General features: G+C 49.8%; 3 protein-coding genes across 3 annotated transcripts in view; 2 read left to right on the forward strand and 1 right to left on the reverse strand.

The window, feature by feature from the left end:
- The window catches only part of LOC309541273 (uncharacterized protein), a 109,364-nt gene that overhangs the window by 45,963 nt on the left and 44,561 nt on the right, over positions 1 to 18,840 (forward strand). The window lies entirely within an intron of this gene.
- Positions 2,960 to 18,840, reverse strand: part of LOC309542458 (uncharacterized protein) — a gene marked incomplete at its 3' end in the record, with an annotated part of 32,204 nt that continues 16,323 nt past the window's right edge. The window contains exons 2-5 of the mRNA XM_082241257.1: positions 7,737 to 7,818; positions 7,412 to 7,494; positions 6,810 to 6,936; positions 2,960 to 5,160 (exon numbers count right to left, since the gene is read on the reverse strand). Coding sequence (XP_082097383.1) covers positions 2,960 to 5,160; positions 6,810 to 6,936; positions 7,412 to 7,494; positions 7,737 to 7,797 — 2,472 coding nt within the window. The 5' untranslated portion in view covers positions 7,798 to 7,818. The remainder of the gene's footprint in view (positions 5,161 to 6,809; positions 6,937 to 7,411; positions 7,495 to 7,736; positions 7,819 to 18,840) is intronic.
- Positions 12,020 to 18,840, forward strand: part of LOC309541261 (uncharacterized protein) — a 51,382-nt gene continuing 44,561 nt past the window's right edge. Inside the window, exons 1-2 of the mRNA XM_082238907.1 lie at positions 12,020 to 12,257; positions 18,536 to 18,676. The gene's annotated coding sequence lies outside the window, so the exon portion shown is untranslated. The remainder of the gene's footprint in view (positions 12,258 to 18,535; positions 18,677 to 18,840) is intronic.

Raw genomic sequence — 18,840 nt, forward strand, 5'->3', positions numbered from 1 at the left:
TGAACCTTCTCCCTGCAACTTGGGATCTTAAAGGAACTGTGACGGGGGGGGCAGAGGGGGTGCAGCTTCCCCACACTTGTGAAGGAGCCATGGGGGGGAGGCAGGTATAATTGGGGGAGGGAAGTGGCGTGGAGGAATGAGCGAGACGGAGCTTCTGGAGCCTGTGCTGCCCCCTCCTTGCCTGCTCCCTGAAACTTTCCTGAGCCTCTCCCCTTTTCATTTCAATGACTGGGGGTCCCGCACAGCCCTCAGGGCACCTCAGTATCTTGGGAGGGGGGAGCTATTTTGTTTGCTGAGGGCAGGGACACAATCCTGTCTCATTGCGGGGTGTCAGGCTTTTAGGTAAGAGGCTCAGGTGGAGAAGCACTGAGAAGGAAAAAATCCTGGGGTGCTGATTTCCTCCGCTGCCCAGCTCCCTAGGGGGCCACACCCCACGGTCCCTCCAGGGTCAGCAAAGAAGGAGAATCCAGGCAAGTTAAAAGAGCAAAACAGCGGTCAGTAGACCTGATCTTTATTTGTAGCAACAAGGTTCATTCACACAAAGAGTAGGAACCCTGAGAAGATTAAGACTTTTACCCCCTTTCCCATAATAAATTTTCTAACAACTTCATCAATACATGACATGGGGCTTTTTTGGGGGTTGTTGCTGTTGCCGTTTTGTATTTATATTTTAGATCTTCTTGTGATTAATGTGGAAATTGTTCAATTGTTCAATTTTTCAACCCCAGCATTCCAAACTAACCCTATCGCTGTCTAGCATTTCCTAAAATTTACTCTTCTACTGTAATTACCATTATTATATTAATGTCATTGATACATGCGTATAAAACTTTAACTACAAACACCAAGACATTGCACTGAAATGCACTGAAATGCAAAATTCTGGAAATGCGCATGCATGCACTTTCCAAGAGTCTCATTCGAGAGCCAGTGGGGTGCAGTGCTTAAGAGTTTTGGACTAGGAACTGGGAGACCTGGGTTCCAATCTCCACTCAGTCACTGGGTGATGGCTTCACAGCCCAACCTACCTAACAGGGTTGTTGTCAGGATTAAACCATGAGGGGGAGAACGACTCAACACCTCACTGAGCTTCTTGAAGAAAGAGGTGGTATATAAAGGCATCCAATAAATTTCACTAAGCAGAAAGGTAAGATTCTGCTCTTAGGCAAGAAGAATTTGCTGCACAAATATAAGATGGGGGATACCGGGCTTGCCAGTAGTACATGTGGAAAAGGGGTCTTAGGCTAACATGAGTCAACAGTATGATTCAGCAGCAAAAAAGGCTGTTATTCTAGGTTGCGTCCAAAGAAGTCAAGTGTCCAGATCAAGAGAAGTAATAGCCCCACTTTCTTCTGCCTTGTTCAGACCACACCTGGAGTCCTGTGTCCAGTTCTGGGTGCCCCAATTTAAGAAGGATTTTGACAAGCTGGAAGGTGTGCAGAGGGGGGGGGGTGAGCAAGACAATTAAGCATTGGGAAACCAAGCCTTCTGAGAAACAGGGAGGGCTGTCAGGTGGAAGATTGAACAAGCTTGTTTTCACCGGCTCTGGAGGCTGGGACCCAAACCAATGGCTTCAAATTAGAGACGCCCTTGGAAGGTTGTGGACTCTCCTTCCTTGGAGGTTTGTAAGGAGATGTTTGAAGGCAAAATGTCATGGATACTTTAGTTGAGAGTCCTGCAGTGGACTAGACGACCCAGAAGTCTCCTGCAGGTCTAAAATTCTATGATTCTCCCCTGTATGAACTCTTTGATGGGCCATGAGATTAGTCATCTTACTGAAGCTCTTCCCACATTCCAAGCACTGATAGGGTTTCTCACCACTGTGAATTCTTTGGTGGGAAGTGAGATGGGCTTTCTGGCAGAAACTCTTTCCACATTCCAAGCACTGATAGGGTTTCTCACCACTGTGAATTCTTTGGTGAGCCATGAGCTTGGTCCTCTTACCAAAGCTCTTTGCACATTCCAAGCACTGATAAGGTTTCTCCCCTGTGTGAATTCTTTGGTGGGAAGTGAGGTTGTCCTTCCGGGTGAAGCTCTTCCCACATTCCAAGCACTGATAGGGTTTCTCCCCAGTGTGGATTCTTTGATGGGCCATGAGGTTAGTCCTCTTACTGAAGCTCTTTCCACATTCCAAGCACTGATAGGGTTTCTCCCCAGTGTGGATTCTTTGATGGGCCATGAGGTTAGTCCTCTTACTGAAGCTCTTCCCACATTCCAAGCACTGATAGGGTTTCTCCCCAGTGTGGATTCTTTGGTGGGATGTGAGATGGGCTTTCTGGCAGAAACTCTTTCCACATTTCACACATTGATAGGGTTTCTCACCACTGTGAATTCTTTGGTGAGCCATGAGCTTGGTTCTCTTACCAAAGCTCTTTCCACATTCCAAGCACTGATAAGGTTTCTCCCCTGTGTGAATTCTTTGGTGGGAAGTGAGACTTTGCTTCTGGTTGAAGCTCTTCCCACATTCCAAGCAGTGATATGGTTTCTCACCTGTGTGGAATCCGGTGCTATACCAGCTGCACTGGCTCCCGGTGGAGTACAGGATCAGGTTTAAGGTGCTGGTTTTAACCTTCAAAGCCCTATACGGCCTAGGACCCTCGTATCTAGGGGACCGCCTCTCCTGGTATGCCCCACAGAGGAACTTACGGTCCTCAAATAAAAACACCTTGAAGGTCCCAGGCCTCAGAGAGGTTAGGCTGGCCTCAACTAGAGCCAGGGCTTTTTCGGCTGCGGCTCCAACCTGGTGGAACGCTCTGTCACAAGAGACAAGGGCCCTGCAGGACTTGACATCTTTCCGCAGGGCCTGCAAGACAGAGCTGTTCCACCAGGCCTTTGGTTAGGGCACAGCCTGACTCCCTCCTTTGGCAATCCTTACAATACTTTAGTTTATGGTTGCCATCAATTCTGATTTTAATTAATTCTTATGATGTTTTTATAATGTTGCACTATTTTAGTGTTGTTAGCCGCCCTGAGCCCGGCTTCGGCTGGGGAGGGCGGGATATAAATAAAATTTATTATTATTTATTATTATTTCATGGCAAGTTAGATTGGCCCTTTGGCTGAAACTCTTTCCACAATCCAAGCATTGATAGGGTTTCTCACCACTGTGAGTTCGTCGATGGGCCATGAGCTTGGTCTTCTTTCCAAAGCCCTTCCCACATTCCGAGCACTGATAAGGTTTCTCACCACTGTGAATTCTTTGATGGGAAGGGAGACTTTGCTTATGACTGAAGCTCTTTCCACATTCCAAGCACTTATAGGGTTTCTCCCCTGTGTGAATTCTTTGGTCGGAAGTGAGGCTGACTTTCTGGCAGAAATTCTTTCCACATTCCAAGCACTGATATGGTTTCTCCCCTGTGTGAATTCTTTGGTGGGATGTGAGGTTGACTTTCTGGTGGAAACTCTTCCCACATTCCAAGCACTGATAGGGTTTCTCCCCTGTGTGAATTCTTTGGTGGGATGTGAGATGGGCTTTCTGGCGGAAATTCTTTCCACATTCCAAGCACTGATATGGTTTCTCTCCTGTGTGAATTCTTTGGTGGGAAGTGAGATCGGCTCTCTGGCAGAAACTCTTTCCACAATCCAAGCATCGATAGGGTTTCTCCCCAGTATGAATGCTTTGGTGGGAAGTGAGACTTTTCTTCAGACTGAAGCTCTTGCCACATTCCAAGCACTGATAGGGTTTTTCACCTGTGTGAATTCTTTGGTGATGAGTGAGATTGACTCTCTGGCAGAAACTCTTTCCACATTCCGAGCACTGATAGGGTTTCTCACCACTGTGAATTCTTTGGTGATGAGTGAGACTTTTCTTCAGACTGAAGCTCTTGCCACATTCCAAGCACTGATAGGGTTTTTCACCTGTGTGAATTCTTTGGTGAGAAGTGAGATTGGCTCTCTGGCAGAAACTCTTTCCACATTCTAAGCACTGATATGGTTTCTCACCACTGTGAATTCTTTGGTGGGAAGTGAGACTTTGCTTCTGGGTGAAGCTCTTTCCACAATTCACACATTGATAGGGTTTCTCCCCAATATGAATTTTTTGGTGGGAAGTAAGACCAGTGCTCACAGTGAGGCTCTTCCCACATTCCAAGCACTGATATGGTTTCTCCCCTGTGTGAATTCTTTGGTGTGAAGTGAGATCAGCTCTCTGTAGGAAACTCTTTCCACAATCCAAGCATTGATAGGGTTTCTCCCTGGTATGAATGCTTTGATGGGTAGTGAGATGGGCCCTGAGACCGAAGTTCTTTCCACATTCCAAGCACTGATATAGTTTTCCCCCTGTGTGAATTCTTTGGTGGGAACTGAGATTGGCTCTCTGGGAGAATCTCTTTCCACATTCCGAGCACTGATAGGGTTTCTCACCACTGTGAATTCTTTGGTGGGAAGTGAGACTTTGCTTCCAACTGAAGCTCTTCCCACATTCCATGCATTGATAAGGTTTTTCACCACTGTGAATTCTTTGATGGGAAGTGAGACTTGCCTTTTGGGTGAAGCCCTTTCCACAATTCACACATTTATATGGTTTCTCCCCAGTATGAATTCTTTGGTGGGAAGTGAGATGGGAGCTCACAGTGAAACTCTTCCCACATTCCGAGCACTGATAGGGTTTCTCACCACTGTGAATCCTTTGATGGACCGTGAGAGTCGTCCTGTGATTGAAGCTCCGCCCACATTCCGAGCACTGATAGGGTTTCTCACCTGTATGAATTATTTGATGGGCTCTCTGACTGAAGCTCTTTCCACACTCTTGGCATTCAAATGGCTTCTCCCCCCTGTGAATTCTCTGGTGTGTACGGAAGGTTTTGCTTGTATTAAAGCTTTTCCTACATTCTAAGCACTGATAGGGTTTCTCGCCTGTATGAATTATTTGATGCGAAATGAGATGTGCACTCTTACTGAAGCTCTTTCCACATTCCAAGCATTTCAGTGGGTCCTCCCCTGTGGGAATCATTTCCTGTGAAGTTAGACTTTCATTCCAACAGAATTTTTTCCCCCATTCAGAGAACTGAGAGGGTTTCTTCCCAATAGCATTTATTTGGTGGGTAGTCGAATGGGAGCTGTGACTGAAGCTCTCTCCACACTCCAAGAGTGGCAATGGCTTCTCCACTGTGTGGATTGTGTCATGGGCGTCCTCGTTCTCAATTTCCAAATCAGCACCACCTGCAATGAAGAAAGAAATGGATTAGAGCTGCAGGAAGAAATGGAGTGCCACTGTATTGAAGATTGATCACTAACCCTTGTGATAGAGGAAGAATTCCATGCATCAACATTGCTGACCACACACTAGAGGTGGTCAGTGTTAGAAACAGAGATAGGACAGCTAGGACATAAAGAGGACCTTATACCTAGGTTATGGGCTCAAAAATGGAATGTCTAGGTGCACTTTCATATGACAAAAATACAAAGTTGAAAAGGAATGAACAGCAGCTAAAATAATATGTTCATTTTTCACATGGTCTAGTCCTTCCCCTGCCCACCCCCACCCCCTGATTTTTTAAGAAGGTCTTGTCATGGGACAGACAGGCAAGGGGAGAACAGAGAGAGAAGTTTTGAGGAAATTGAGCCTGGCAGAGCTTGCATACAATAACACAATGCACGCACCCACAGGTATATCACCACTTGTAGGTTTCAGATCCTCAGAAGACATCGAAAGCGAGACAGATGGGGGGGCTTAGTGGGGGGTGATGTCACGGGATAGACAGCCCTTGGGTCAAGGGAAAGGGGAGTATCAGAGCAGGGACAGTCAGACAGGGAAAACAGGGAAATGATGGACGAAGTAGGGGAGGAGAAGGCGGAGAGCAGTCAAGTGGTGTCAGGGTTCTGCAGTACTGGAGAGCCCTGCCACCAACCAGGGAGTTCAGGAACAGAAGGGGAAGCAGTGCCTTTGGCAAAGGCAAGGAGAGAATCAAAGACGTCTTGCGAGATTCCCACATCTGCTGGGTTGGAGAAGGAGCCGAAGGAAGCCACTCCCCGAATCTGACTGGTCAGATTCAGATGCATGATTTTGAACTGTAGCTGTTCGTACATATGTAAATAAAGAACTGTAAATATCTCTCTGAGTGAGCAGAGGGTGTTTATTGCGAAGAGCAGACACCACCTTGACAGGTCTCTCCTTCAGCCTTCAGAGAGTAGCTGGAGGTGGGGAGGCAGAAAAAGGTCCTGCTTTCCTTCCACTCCGCAGTTTTAATCTGAAATCTTAAGTGCAGTACTGCGCGCAGAGCTCAGAAACTGCTCGTGTCTATGAAATTCCCTGTTGCAAAATGCGCCTATGGGAGTTTCAGACACTGGAGGTGGTGGATGATTTTGTCTCCCTAGGAGGTTCTACCATAACCAACAACCTCTTCATCGATGCTGACCTGGACAAGTGTATTGGCAAGGCAAATGTGTTACTAACTCTTCAATGCCAAGTGGGAGGTCTATCAGGGTTGTGCGTTGAGCAAGCAGTTTGTGAAGTGAATTGTGGACAATTACAACCATTAGGGGGGAAAACCCTCAATGTCTTCCATATGCTCCATATCAGGAAGATTTTGGGCAATAGAAGGCAGGACAGTGTCAACAAAGATGTGTTCTCCTGACCTCAGATTCCCAGCATGTTCCCATTTCATTCTCAGCAAGGTCTATGTTGGCTTCATCATGTCCACGGTCAAAACATGCTGATAGCCCTCCATTTAAGGTGAGTTTGGGGGGGTATTAGAATCCCAAATGCTGCAAGTGGCCCTGCAGACCTCCCTCAAAACCAGGGAGGCTTATCAGAGAGAGATATGCATGGAATTTCTAAACAGAGGTCATGATCCACAAGGGAACCTTACTGAGAGAGGCCACAATTCTGTGATTCTCCTCCATGACTTCCTTATGCAGAGCTCTCTGGTCAGGATCCAGCAACGCCCATTCCTCATCTGTGAAATGAACAGCGACATCTTCAAAGCACACTGGACCCTAAGAGAGAAATGAAGAGGTCCTTTTTAGACAGCACTAAGGGTGTCTGCTACACATTGCTGTTTCTTTCTGCGCATTAAAAGGGGTAGGAGAAGGTGGGGAAACCCCATTGTGCAACTGATGCGACAAGATAGGTGATTCCTGGGAACTATTTTTGAGGCTTGATGAACTGCTTAGAAGCCTGTTTTAGCATTCAATGATAACTCTACAAGTAAAACGACAATGACTTATGAATCATTCTATTGACCGTCAGAAGGTGAGTTAAGGCAAGGTGGCTGTTCCTTATTCTCAGCACATTAAGCTTCTCGAATGGCATTCCCAGCCTCCTGGTTTCTGTCTAGGCTGCCCTTGACAAAGATGCCTTCAGAGAAGCTTGGGCAGAAGCCAAGAGGAGGAGAGAGATTCCTCGGGGGCCAGAGGCACCCTGGCTGCCCCACCCCTCAGCCCCCTTCCCCACAGGGCTCCCTCCCTCTACCTGAGCTGCTTCCACAGCCGTTGCTTCTCCTTCACCACCAGGAATAGATGGAAGAGGAGGTCTTGCTGGCATCATCTGGTCACCTGCAAGAGACAGAAGTAAGTGGGAAGCCAGGAGTGCAGCTGCTCCCAAAAAAGTCTCACCTTCTGAGTGCATCTGGACATTTGGACCCATTTCATAATTTAGTTGGGTTTAAAAATACATCTCCCTCCTAGGTGCTCCTGGCCCCAAGTGTCTACCCCCCCCCAAAAAGAGGAAAAGAACCCATGGATTCGTTTTGATATCCACAGAAAGGGACCAAACAGAGAACGGGCTCCTTCCTTACCCAGCAGCCTCTCTCTGGTGTCCAACGGAGTCCTTTTGGTCTCAGAGGAATCTGGGCCCATTTCTGCAATCAGATCCTGTCTCTGAAATAGCAACAAAGATTCAAAACAGAGAATATGAAGAAGAGTTAGAAAAGGAAGACAGAGGCAAAAACTGAAGGGCAATCTGATAACATTCAATGGCTGCTTTCCAAAAAAGGATGGAGAATTTTCAGATACCCTCACTCACGTTCGGAGCCCCTTGGGAGTATTCAGAGGAAAGTCTCTCTCACCTGCTGCTCTGCCTGCTTCTTCTCCTCTGCCTGACTCAGGAGGAAACCTTCGGCCAGGGCAGGGGTCTGCAACCTTTAAGACAAAAAGAGCCACTTGGACCCGTTTCCGAAGAAAAAAACAAAACCTGGGAGCCGCAAAACCATTGTGACATTTAAAGTATGTGCGCCGCTGCCCTCTGATCTGACAGCGGGCGGGAAGGTGATGTTGGGACGGTGCGTGACTAATGCACGCACCGCCCCCATGCAACGTCACAGCCAGTACAGCGCCCGCCACAGTGGGGAGTGTCGGGGCGCACAATGCGCCTCCTCCCCTCGCTAGTATCTGCCCCGGAGCCGCGGCAAAGGTGTAAAAGAGCCACATGCGGCTCCGGAGCCACGGGTTGCATACCCCTGGGCCAGGGCCACTGCCTGGGAACTGGTCTCTGCTCCGCATTCCCTCACCCAGTTCTCCATCTCCAGTGGAAGGACAGCCAGGAACTGCTCCAAGATCACCAGGTCCAGCATCTCAGCTTTCGTGTGCCTTTCTGGCTTCAGCCACTGATGGTCAAGGCAGTAAAGTCGGCTGCAAACCTTCCGGGGTCCTTTGGCCTCCTGATAGCAGAACTGCCTCAATTGCTTGCTCTGCACCTCTGAGTGGAGAGTGTCCTCCTCTCCCGGGATCTTCTGCACAGTTTCCCCCCAGAATCTCCCACTGCTCCCCGTTTCCATGGCCTGGCCTCTTCCTGCTTCAGGGCCAGCTGAGTCTTGCTCATCCATCTGTGCTCTCAGGAAGCCTCCAAGAGAGATGAAGGAATCCCTTGATCTTCTGCCAAGTTCTGTCTGTCCAAATCAGAGGTGCTAGGAAATTCTACAAACCGAATACATTGTTCTGTTACAAAACTGACATATTGCCTGGAGGAGAAAAATGTTCCTTGAGGAAGTATGTATGAGTCTTGGAAGAGCCAGCTCTGGACTGCACCACAACCCAGACTCTGAGGTTTCTATAAAAAGGAGAAGGTGAAGTAAGTCTCCAGCCCTCCTAGAGGGAAAGTGACCATGCAAAATGTGCAGGGAACTGTTGGTCTTTGCTCCTGCCTTTCAGAGTTTTCAGTCAAGGAATGAAGTCAGAACTGTGATTGACAAGTGAGTCATTTGTACTGAGTGTTATCTGAGCATTGGGTTATAGTGGGGGTCCTAACTCAGGACTCCTCAAGAGTTGCTCTCCTGCCCAACCCCACTTCAGAGCCCATTTATTCCCTTATCTGGCTAACTTATGAGGGCCAAATGACATGTGGGTGGGGTCAAAGGTCAGCACTCAAAAGCAAATAAAGTGGAACTCGCCTTTCTATGAGTGTAATGTGTTTTCAACTGTTCTTATTGCTTTTTAAAGAAAATTGTAATCTGCTCTTGGAAATTCGGGTGATGGGCAGGGAACAAGCAGTAACGATGATGATGTTACATTGCTTAACACTCCCCCTCCCCAGTCATGAATACTTGAGGGCACTCCTGGGTCCATCATGGTTGCTTGAGGCTCAGGTGCCCATGTCCAGCTCGGGCTAATTCCCCACCCCACAGACCTTTTGGGACAGAGAAGACATGGCCCTGGTCTTCCCTGCTCTGCGCCAGATGGGATGGTGGCAACGCTCTCTGTGTGGAACTGCCCTTGAAGGCGACTCCGCTACACATTCACAGCAACAACACAAAGCAATACTACTCAGCTCCTGAGGCCCACAGAGAGACTGGCTACTTTTCTAGGGAGAGTTAAAGGTAGGTAGCCGTGTTGGTCTGCCATAGTCAAAATAAAAAAATTCCTTCCAGTAGCACCTTAAAGACCAACTAAGTTAGTTCTTGGTATGAGCTTTCGTGTGCATGCACACTTCTTCAGATACACTGAAACAGAAGTTGCCAGATCCTTCTATATAGTGAGAAGGTGGGGAGGGGTATTACTCAGAAGGGTGGTGGGAATGGGTGATTGGCAGATAGCTGAGATGAGCCTGTTGACGACTCTTAACAACTGCAATAGGTCTTACAGGAAAAGGCAAGGGGAAAATGAGTCATCACTCGAGATGAATCCTGAGTTACAGTGACTCAGCAATTAGCTGTTAACAGTTAACAGCCAGCAAGCTTGAAAGATGTAGGGCTTGCTGCTCCTGCTCTCAAGAACCTTTGTCTCATGACAGCCTCCTATGGGGGAGACAGAGCAGAGGAGCCCCCCATCGCCCTCTCCTCCTTCTCCACAGATCGGTCTCCTCCTCTTTGAACGCCACCTTGATTGTGCTAACGGAGAAATCTGAGGGCTCCCTTGGACAAGAAACAAGGACACCAGCCAGGAATACCAGAGCAAAAGAGCAGCCAGTAGGCTTGGTCTTGATTGAAGTCTGTCACCACAGGACTCCCACCTGCCACCAGGTGAAACAAGATGGAAGCCCCACACAAAAGAGAACCCAAACTTTTATTAGCGGGTGGCGCTAATAAACCACAGAGCCTAGGGCTTGCCGATTGGAAGGTTGGTGGTTCGAATCCCTGTGATGGGGTGAGCTCCCGTTGCTCGGTCCCAGCTCCTGCCAACCCAGCAGTTCAAAAGCATGTCAAGTGCAAGTAGATAAATAGGTACTGCTGTGGTGAGAAGGTAAATAGTGTTTCCGTGCGCTGCTCTGGTTCGCCAGAAGTGGCTTAGTCATGCTGGCCACATGACCCGGAAACTGTCTGCAGACAAATGTTGGCTGCCAATAAAGCGAGATGAGCGCTGCAACCCCAAAGTCGTCCGCAACTGGACCTAACAGTCAGGGGTCCCTTTACCCTTTACCTTTAATCCCCATGTTATGCCCCCCCCACTACATCACTCATACATCACGGTTACATCATGAAAGGGGAGGTCTGGTGGCAGGAATCTGAGCATCCTGGACCCTGCCCCATGGTTCCCCCTGCCCTCCACCAAACACCCATCAAGTGAAACAAAACAGATACTTCCTTTTCCCAGCCAAGTGAATCACACCCTTTTGTCTTCATCTGAGTTTGGTATTTCTACAATGGCTACCTGTCTGGTACTCAGGTATCAGGATGCCAAGGATTATCACTCAGGCAGAGGGGCTGCTGAGTAGCTGAGCTCACATGTCTATGTGGATTTCTGAAGTTTTCCCAGTGAGTCAGTACATAGAGACATTTTTCAGTGAATTCTTACATTTGGTATCGTGCAGCAGAGGCCCTTTGAATAGAGAGGAAGAAACTGTGATGAAGTGTTTTGTGGGGACAAATCACACAAGTCACAAAAGTGATTATGCTGATTTTGGTAGTGGGCTGCATGTGCATGAGATCTGCTGGAGGGGCAACCCCCCCCCAACCTATACATCAATTCCTGCAACCACTGGTGGCCTCCCTGCCTCTTGTGGGAGGGAGTTCCACAGGTTTTACTCTGCCCTGCAAGAGGAAGCGCTTTCTCTTCTCTGCCCTCCGTCTTCCTTCCTTGCACAGGTGAGGTTTTAGGTACCGAATGTCCGAACGTTTCCATCCACCTACAACCTCTGTTATACAAGGGGACTGATCCATTCATCCGAATGGGGTTTCTCTGCATGCATTTCCCCGCTCTGGATCCAAGGGGCCAGCAGCGCATCCATGCAAAGCAAGAGCAGAGCTGCCGCCCTCCTGCGACTCTCCGCGCCCTGACTTGCCCCCCTCTCGCCATGCAGCGCTGGGACCCCCGCTCTCCCCATGGGCCCTATGCTGGGAGAGAGGAGACTCACCGGATCCCAGCAGCCCCCCCCCCGGCAGCCTCTGCAGAGCCGAACCAACGGGACCCCCACACGCCCGAGTTCTTGCAGGAAAGGGAGGGGTTGGGCTTTCGCTCTGGAGGACCCTGCCCCCCCCCGTCTTACTTTCCTGTCTAGGAATCTAGCTCGTTTCTGTTTAACCCTTGGCAAGCCGAGCGCACCCAACTCACACCTTTCCCTCTTTCGAGAGGCGGAGCATCGCGCTCCAATGGCATCCCGAGAAGGCGGAGGAGGAGAGGTTTATGGATTACTTCCGGCAAGGGATACCTTCAGTTTTGGACAGCAGCTGAAAGGCCCCCTAACAGCTGGCCCCTGAACACGGGTCCTAAGAAATCTTCACTGGCTCCCGGTCCGTTTCCGAGCACCATTCAAAGTGTTGGTGCTGACCTTGGAAGCCCCAAATGGTCTCAGCCCAGTAGAAGGGAAGGAGCGTCTCCACGTCCATCGCTCAGCCCGGACACTGAGGTCCAGCTCCGAGGGCCTTCTTGTAGCAATGATTTTTAAGGTACCAGTGACCCACTCAAATTGTGTCCCAGAACTGACAGACGCAGCAGTGGAGAAAAAGAAAGTGATATTTATTGCTGAGCAATAATTGACCCTGTGGAATCCTTTCCAGAGACTGGGGCCCCCAGCTCTAGCGCCCTGAGGCTTTATATCTGAGTACATACATCATCGATCATGACATAATCGAATACAATCGTACACGGCAGCAAAAATAAAACCAATGAGCGCATTCAAGCCTTGCCCCCTGATCATGTTAAGAGTTCCCTCCCAACTTTTGCTTTCTTCAGTCTGAACATTAGTCCGACCTTTCCCCTAATAAAAAGGAGAAAGGAACTGTATTCGGCCGTTAAGCTCTCCAACGCAACATCTGCCAAACAGGGACATTTTGCGGTTAGCATCTTCCTGTTTTCAGCTGCTCAGGACCCTGTCTGGACAGGAGGAAAATGCCAGCACAGCAGATTTATTGCTTCCCCCCTTATGTTAGCGAGACATTGAGAAGAACAAGGGGAGAGAACTGGGACAGAGTTCATTTTGGATTTTTCAAATCTAAGCATTTTGCCCTAAGCTTTGCAGAAGCCTTCATGATTCAAACATGGATAAAAAGCATTATAAGGATATATGGTTATATATGGCTAACTGATTATATGGAAAGCATAAGGGTATAATTCCTCCAGGTGGTCCCGCTTCATTCTGGCAGGTCCCTCATTGCGAGAAGTGAGGTTACAGGGGGCCTTCTCGGTTGTCCTGACTGCCCTGTGGAACGCCCTCCCACCAGATGTCAGGGAGATAAACCATTATACGGCCTCCATTGATGCCTGAAAGCAGCTCCGTATCGGGAAGCTTTTAATGATTTATGTTGGGTTATGTTTCCTTTTATTCTTTTGGAAGCTGCCCAGAGTGGCTGGAGCAATCCAGTCTGATAGGTGGGGTACAAAAAACATGTTGTTGTTTTTGGACACCCAGCCTTTGACAGCTAGCTAGGCAGGGATTAAGGGCTGCTTCGTTCTGTGCTTTTGGACTCCTATGTGGGCCTATGGTTCTGGTGCTTGTGGGTTTCATGGTATTTAATGTCTTGCCATTATAAATGCACGGGGATAAGCGCATTTACACAGACACATTTCCGCAAAAAGACCCAAACTCCGGCATGTAGCCGCAGGTGATACAACAGGAGCCTTTCTGCAAATGGCCTTTGCAACACAACTCACTGGGTGGTAACAAAGTAGACACATTGGCCTCTTTACAGCGTAGCCCCGTTTCCTCAATGAATCCACCCATTTCAGTAAAACCTGAGCTGAAATAGTAAGGAGAGCAAAACAGCAGCCCTGTCTGACCCCCGTCAGCCCCCAGACTCCCCCAGTCACGTGGCAGGAGATTCTTCCTGAGCCCCCCCCCTTTCCAGTGATCTTCTCAGGCTGGCCCGGAAAAGGCAGGGAGCAGGAATCGTCAGGCATCCCGACGGACAGACAGACTTGTCATGTTGCCACAACATGGAGTCTGATCTGATTTTCAGGTACAACGCATTTTGTGGCGCAACCGGGGATGTTTTTGGGGTGCTTTCTCTGTGACGGGGGGGCGATTATTTGAGGGTGCACAAATTGCAACGCGCTTTAGTTCTGGGCTGCTTCACTCCTCGCATGGGGGGGGGGGGCTCTGCCTGCAAATAGATCAACAGCTGCCTTGCTTTCTTCCGGGCCGCATTGTGTTGCCTCTGAGGGAGACACAAGGGAGGAATTGTGTCGGGTCTCTCTCTCTCTCTCTCTCTCTCTCTCTCTCTCTCTCTCTCTCTCTCTCTCTCTGTGTGTGTGTGTGCAAAAGCCCAAGCCCCATTTTCTCCGTAACACAGGAGTCACAGAGCCCGACCCGCTGCTCAATGTGCAACAATACCTAAAACATGGAATGGATCTAAGATCATGGCGTGGGGGGCGGGGGGAGGGAAGGATTTTCAATGTAAACATTGCAGGGGGGGACCCCACTTTGCAGCTGGATTGCCGGGGTCATCCCCTCCCCCGCTCTCCTGATCCCCTGAACGAAGAAGGGAGGGGGGAAACCTTCGTCTCCCCCCCCCTCTATCCCTCCCTTCCCGGTACATCCTCCTCTCACCCCGCCCCCACAATCCTCACCCCCCCCCCGTATGTCGCACCTCTTCCTTCTGCTCCTCCTCCAATCCGGCTTCTGTTTCCGGAATGAGCGGAGAGAGCCCCCCTCCCGAACTGCCTGCTTCTCCCGCAAGTGGAGCTTCTGCGCCGGATTGCTGCTCTGCCCCGTAGCTGGGGGGGGGGCGCTTCGGAAAGGAAAGGCGGGGCGGCAGGGAAGGGAACCCCCGCCCGGTGGATGTTGCGGGAAAGAAAAGGAGAATCGGGAGCGAGGACAAAGAGGTAAAGGGGTCGCGGGGGGCGGAGAGGGAGGGGGGAAGGACCCAGAGACCCCCGCCAGCTCCCCAAGGCGCCTTTCGTGGGCCGCGTCGGCAGGGCCTGGATCCCTGCACGTGTGCTGCGAAGGGGGCTTTCCATGGCCCCTTAGGCGCCTTGGCAGCGACGGACATGGGACGCCTACGCAGGGGGTCCCCACGAGGGCCCCCTTGCCCCATTTTCCCCGCGAAGGCATCCCTGGGGCCCTGTGGGTTTCACACGGATAAAGGAGGGTTAACGGGCGTGAGGGACGCCTAGATAGAGACCCCCTGTCCCTCCTCTGCTAGTCTTGGGGTGGCCCCCCAGGATGGAAAGATGGGGGATGAGGGCTGAGCCGCGCCAAGGGAGGCCTCTGGGTGCAGGGGAGACTCTGGGACAGAGGGAGGGAGTCGAGGAAGTGGGGAGGGGGAGCACCCCTGGGGCAGAAAAGGGCAGCAATGGGGGGGGGGAGATAGGAAATCAGTATTTGGGGAGACTTCTCCCCAGCCTGCTGGGATTCTCTGGAGGGGCTGCCTTGACTTCTCCTTCCCACCCAGGAATCGGCCACCCCTTCAAGGTGACCAGAGACAGATCCCTGGAAAGTGGGGGGTCCTGTCCCCTCACCCTTCCTTCCTGCAACCTCCATCCTCTTCCCACCCCATAAGCCCCTGCCCTGCCCAGACGCAGTGGTTCTGCCCAGTCCAACCATTGGTCCCCCTGGAGAGGAGAGGGAAGAGGAAGAGGGGAGGGGAGAGGCCTTCTCAGAAGCAGCTCTTGGTTTCCGCAATCCCACCCAGGAAGCAGCCAGAAACCTTTTCCTCTCTCTCGGGCTTCCATCTTTAAGTTTCTCTTCCACTGCCTGGTTCCAGTACAAAGAAAAGACAGTAAAACATCAGACATTAAAAACCTCCCGGTAGAGGGTTGCCTTCAGCTGTCTTCTAAATGTCAGAATGTTGCCCACTTCCTCACCCTCTGCCTGCTTCCCTGTAACTTCGCTTCTCCCAGGGGGGAATCAGCAGAAGACCTTCCAAGGAGGACCTCCCTGTCCAGACTGAGCGATGTCGGTGGAGATGCTCCTTTAGGTCTACAGGGCTGAGGCTGTTGAGAGCTTTAGGTTGCAGATCTTGCTGCTCCATAACAATCTCATTCAGCAAATAAATTTATTACTGAAGGCAAAGAAGCATAACAGGATCCAAAAAATAGTAAAAATCTACCTTATGTAAAACCCTAACTTAGCATACCAAAACAGCACTCAAGTAAGAATCACACAAGCGGAGTAGAGAAATAGCAGACTAGGAAGTGGGATCAGATGCCTTTCGGCCTTGTAATTTATATTCTATTAAATGTCAGAGTAACCTTGGGACTGGATAGCAAGCCTGGCTCGCTCCAGTTTAAACCAGCTTCATCTGGTTCCATGAAACAAGAAAGGTTCTTCATAACCTCATCGCAACTGATCCCACCACCAGCTCTCAGCAGAAAGAAAACTGCCGAGTTTCAGGAAGCCTGCATTAGATCAATACTTTTCTTTGCCTGGAAAATGCAGCCATGACACTTAAAGGTCAACACCAACAGTTTGACATGTGCTTGAAAATCTGCTGGGAGCCAAGTAAGATCCTTTAGGAGCAGTGATATGTGGTCTTGGCAGCTGCTCCCATTCAGTTGCAGTTTTGGGTCACCTTCAAAGGTAGTCCCATGTAGGCCACATAGCAGTAGTCCAAGCCGGAAATAACCAGAGCATGCACCACTCTGGCAAGACAGTGTGCGGGGAAGGAGGGACTCAGCCTGCGTTCCAGATGGAGCTGCTAGACAGCTGCCCTGGACACAGAATTGAGCTGCGCCTCCATGGTCAGCTGTGAGTCCAAAATGACCCCTAGGCTGCACACCTGGTTATTTAGGGGCACAATTACCCCATCAGGACCAGCCCCCCCCCACACCTGCCCACCTCCTGTTCCCCAGAGACAGTACTTCTGTCTTGTCAGGATTCAACCTCAATCTGTTAGCTGCCACCCATCCTCAAACCACCTCCAGGCACCAACACGGGGCATTCACCACCTTCACTGGCTCCGATTTAAACGAGAAGAAGAGCTGGGGATCACCCACATACTGGTGATCACCCAGCCCCAAAACCCTGATGATCTCTCCCAGCAGCTTCATATAGATATTAAAAAGCATGGGGGAGAGGACGGAGCCCTGAGGAACCCCACAAGTGGGAGCCCAGGGGTCAGAACAGTCATCCCCCAACACCACTTTCTGGACATGGCCCAGGAGGAAGGAGGGGAACCACTGCATAGCAGGGTCCCCAGATCCCCTAGAGAACTGGGCAAAAACAAACAAGATGAATTTTAACAGGGAGAAATGTAAAATATTGCACTTGGGCAAAAAAAATGAGAGGCACAAATACAAGATGGGTGACACCTGGCTTGAGAGCAGTACATGTGAAAAGGATCTAGGAGTCTTGGTTGACCACAAACTTGACATGAGCCAACAGTGTGACGCGGCAGCTAAAAAAGCCAATGCAATTCTGGGCTGCATCAATAGGAGTATAGCATCTAGATCAAGGGAAGTAATAGTGCCACTGTATTCTGCTCTGGTCAGACCACACCTGGAGTACTGTGTCCAGTTCTGGGCACCACAATTCAAGAAGGACACTGACAAACTGGAACGTGTCCAGAGGAGGGCAACCAAAATGGTCAAAGGCCTGGAAACGATGCCTTATGAGGAACGGCTAAGGGAGCTGGGCATGTTTAGCCTGGAGAAGAGGAGGTTAAGGGGTGATAGGATAGCCATGTTCAAATATAGAAAAGGATGTCACATAGAGGAGGGAGAAAGGTTGTTTTCTGCTGCTCCAGAGAAGCGGACACAGAGCAATGGATCCAAACTACAAGAAAGAAGATTCCACCTAAACATTAGGAAGAACTTCCTGACAGTAAGAGCTGTTAGACAGTGGAATTTGCTGCCAAGGAGTGTGGTAGAGTCTCCTATTTTGGAGGTCTTTAAGCAGAGGCTTGACAACCATATGTCAGGAGTGCTCTGATGGTGTTTCCTGCTTGGCAGGGGGTTGGACTCAATGGCCCTTGTGGTTTCTTCCAACTCTATGATTCTATGATTCTATGATTCTATGATTCTATTCTAGAGGGTTCAGTAGGACACCATGGCCAAAGGTCTCCAAAGCCACTGAGAGATCTAGCAGAACCAGGAAACAGCTTTCCCTTCAGACTCTAGCGCATTGGAGATCATCAACCAGAGCGATGAGGGCAGTTTCTGTCACATGATGAGGCCTGAATCCCAGTTGGAAGGATCATGCTGGCAGAAGCTTTCCTGGTCCTGCACCCCCAAAAGCTCCAGGCACAAGACTTTCATTAGCTTTGAAGGGGCCATCCGATACTTGGTGGTCTTTTCTTCAAAAGACAAATATTTTGAATACTTTTACAGTGACATATGATGTAAACAGCACATCCACATTGGAGAGATTTTGATACACACGTCTGAGCTCATCTCTCCGCCTGAAACTGCTGTGTTAGCAGCACTGCCTGGGCAGTGTGTTTGGGGGTCCTGGGCTGCCTAGACAACAAGACCCCTTTCTCAGCCTGGCTAATATGGTCCCAAGGAAAGCAGAGCAGTACGTTTGGCACCAGCTTGGCTGCTGGAGTGGCTGGAAGGAGGTGTGCAGGACACCATGCAACTATCTTAGAGACTCCACTCTGGATTTGTATAGCCTTTTCTTTTCCTGAAGATAACTCACCAGGCAGTGAAGGTTTAGTTTTCCTTCTCGAGGACCTCCCTTCCCAGATTGACGAGCCCCATCTGCCCTTCACTTTCCTCAGCAGGATGGGCAGAATCTGCCTTCTTGACTGTGGGATTCACTGTTGTTCTCATCCTCTCCATCCACCAGTGCCTGCCTACACCTGCAGCAGAATTCCCCAACCCACCAAGGATTTGAGACCATCTATTCTCACCTGGTTTAGCCGGCCGGTTGAAGCCGTTCCTGGGCTTGTGACCCTTATTCTATCCTGACAGCTTCTGGAAGCCACAGGTGGGAACTGAGTGTAGGGTGGGGACCATTGATGGATAAATTACCCCATAACGTGCATGACATGACCCCCACCAAAGGAACTAATGCTCTCCTAACACCCCAAGACATCATATAATTATGATATTTGAGACAGAACCGGAATAAATTCGTCTCTAGAAAAAACA

This window comes from Podarcis vaucheri, assembly GCF_965113315.1.
Source record: "Podarcis vaucheri genome assembly, chromosome: 10".
NCBI classification, from domain to species: domain Eukaryota; kingdom Metazoa; phylum Chordata; class Lepidosauria; order Squamata; family Lacertidae; genus Podarcis; species Podarcis vaucheri.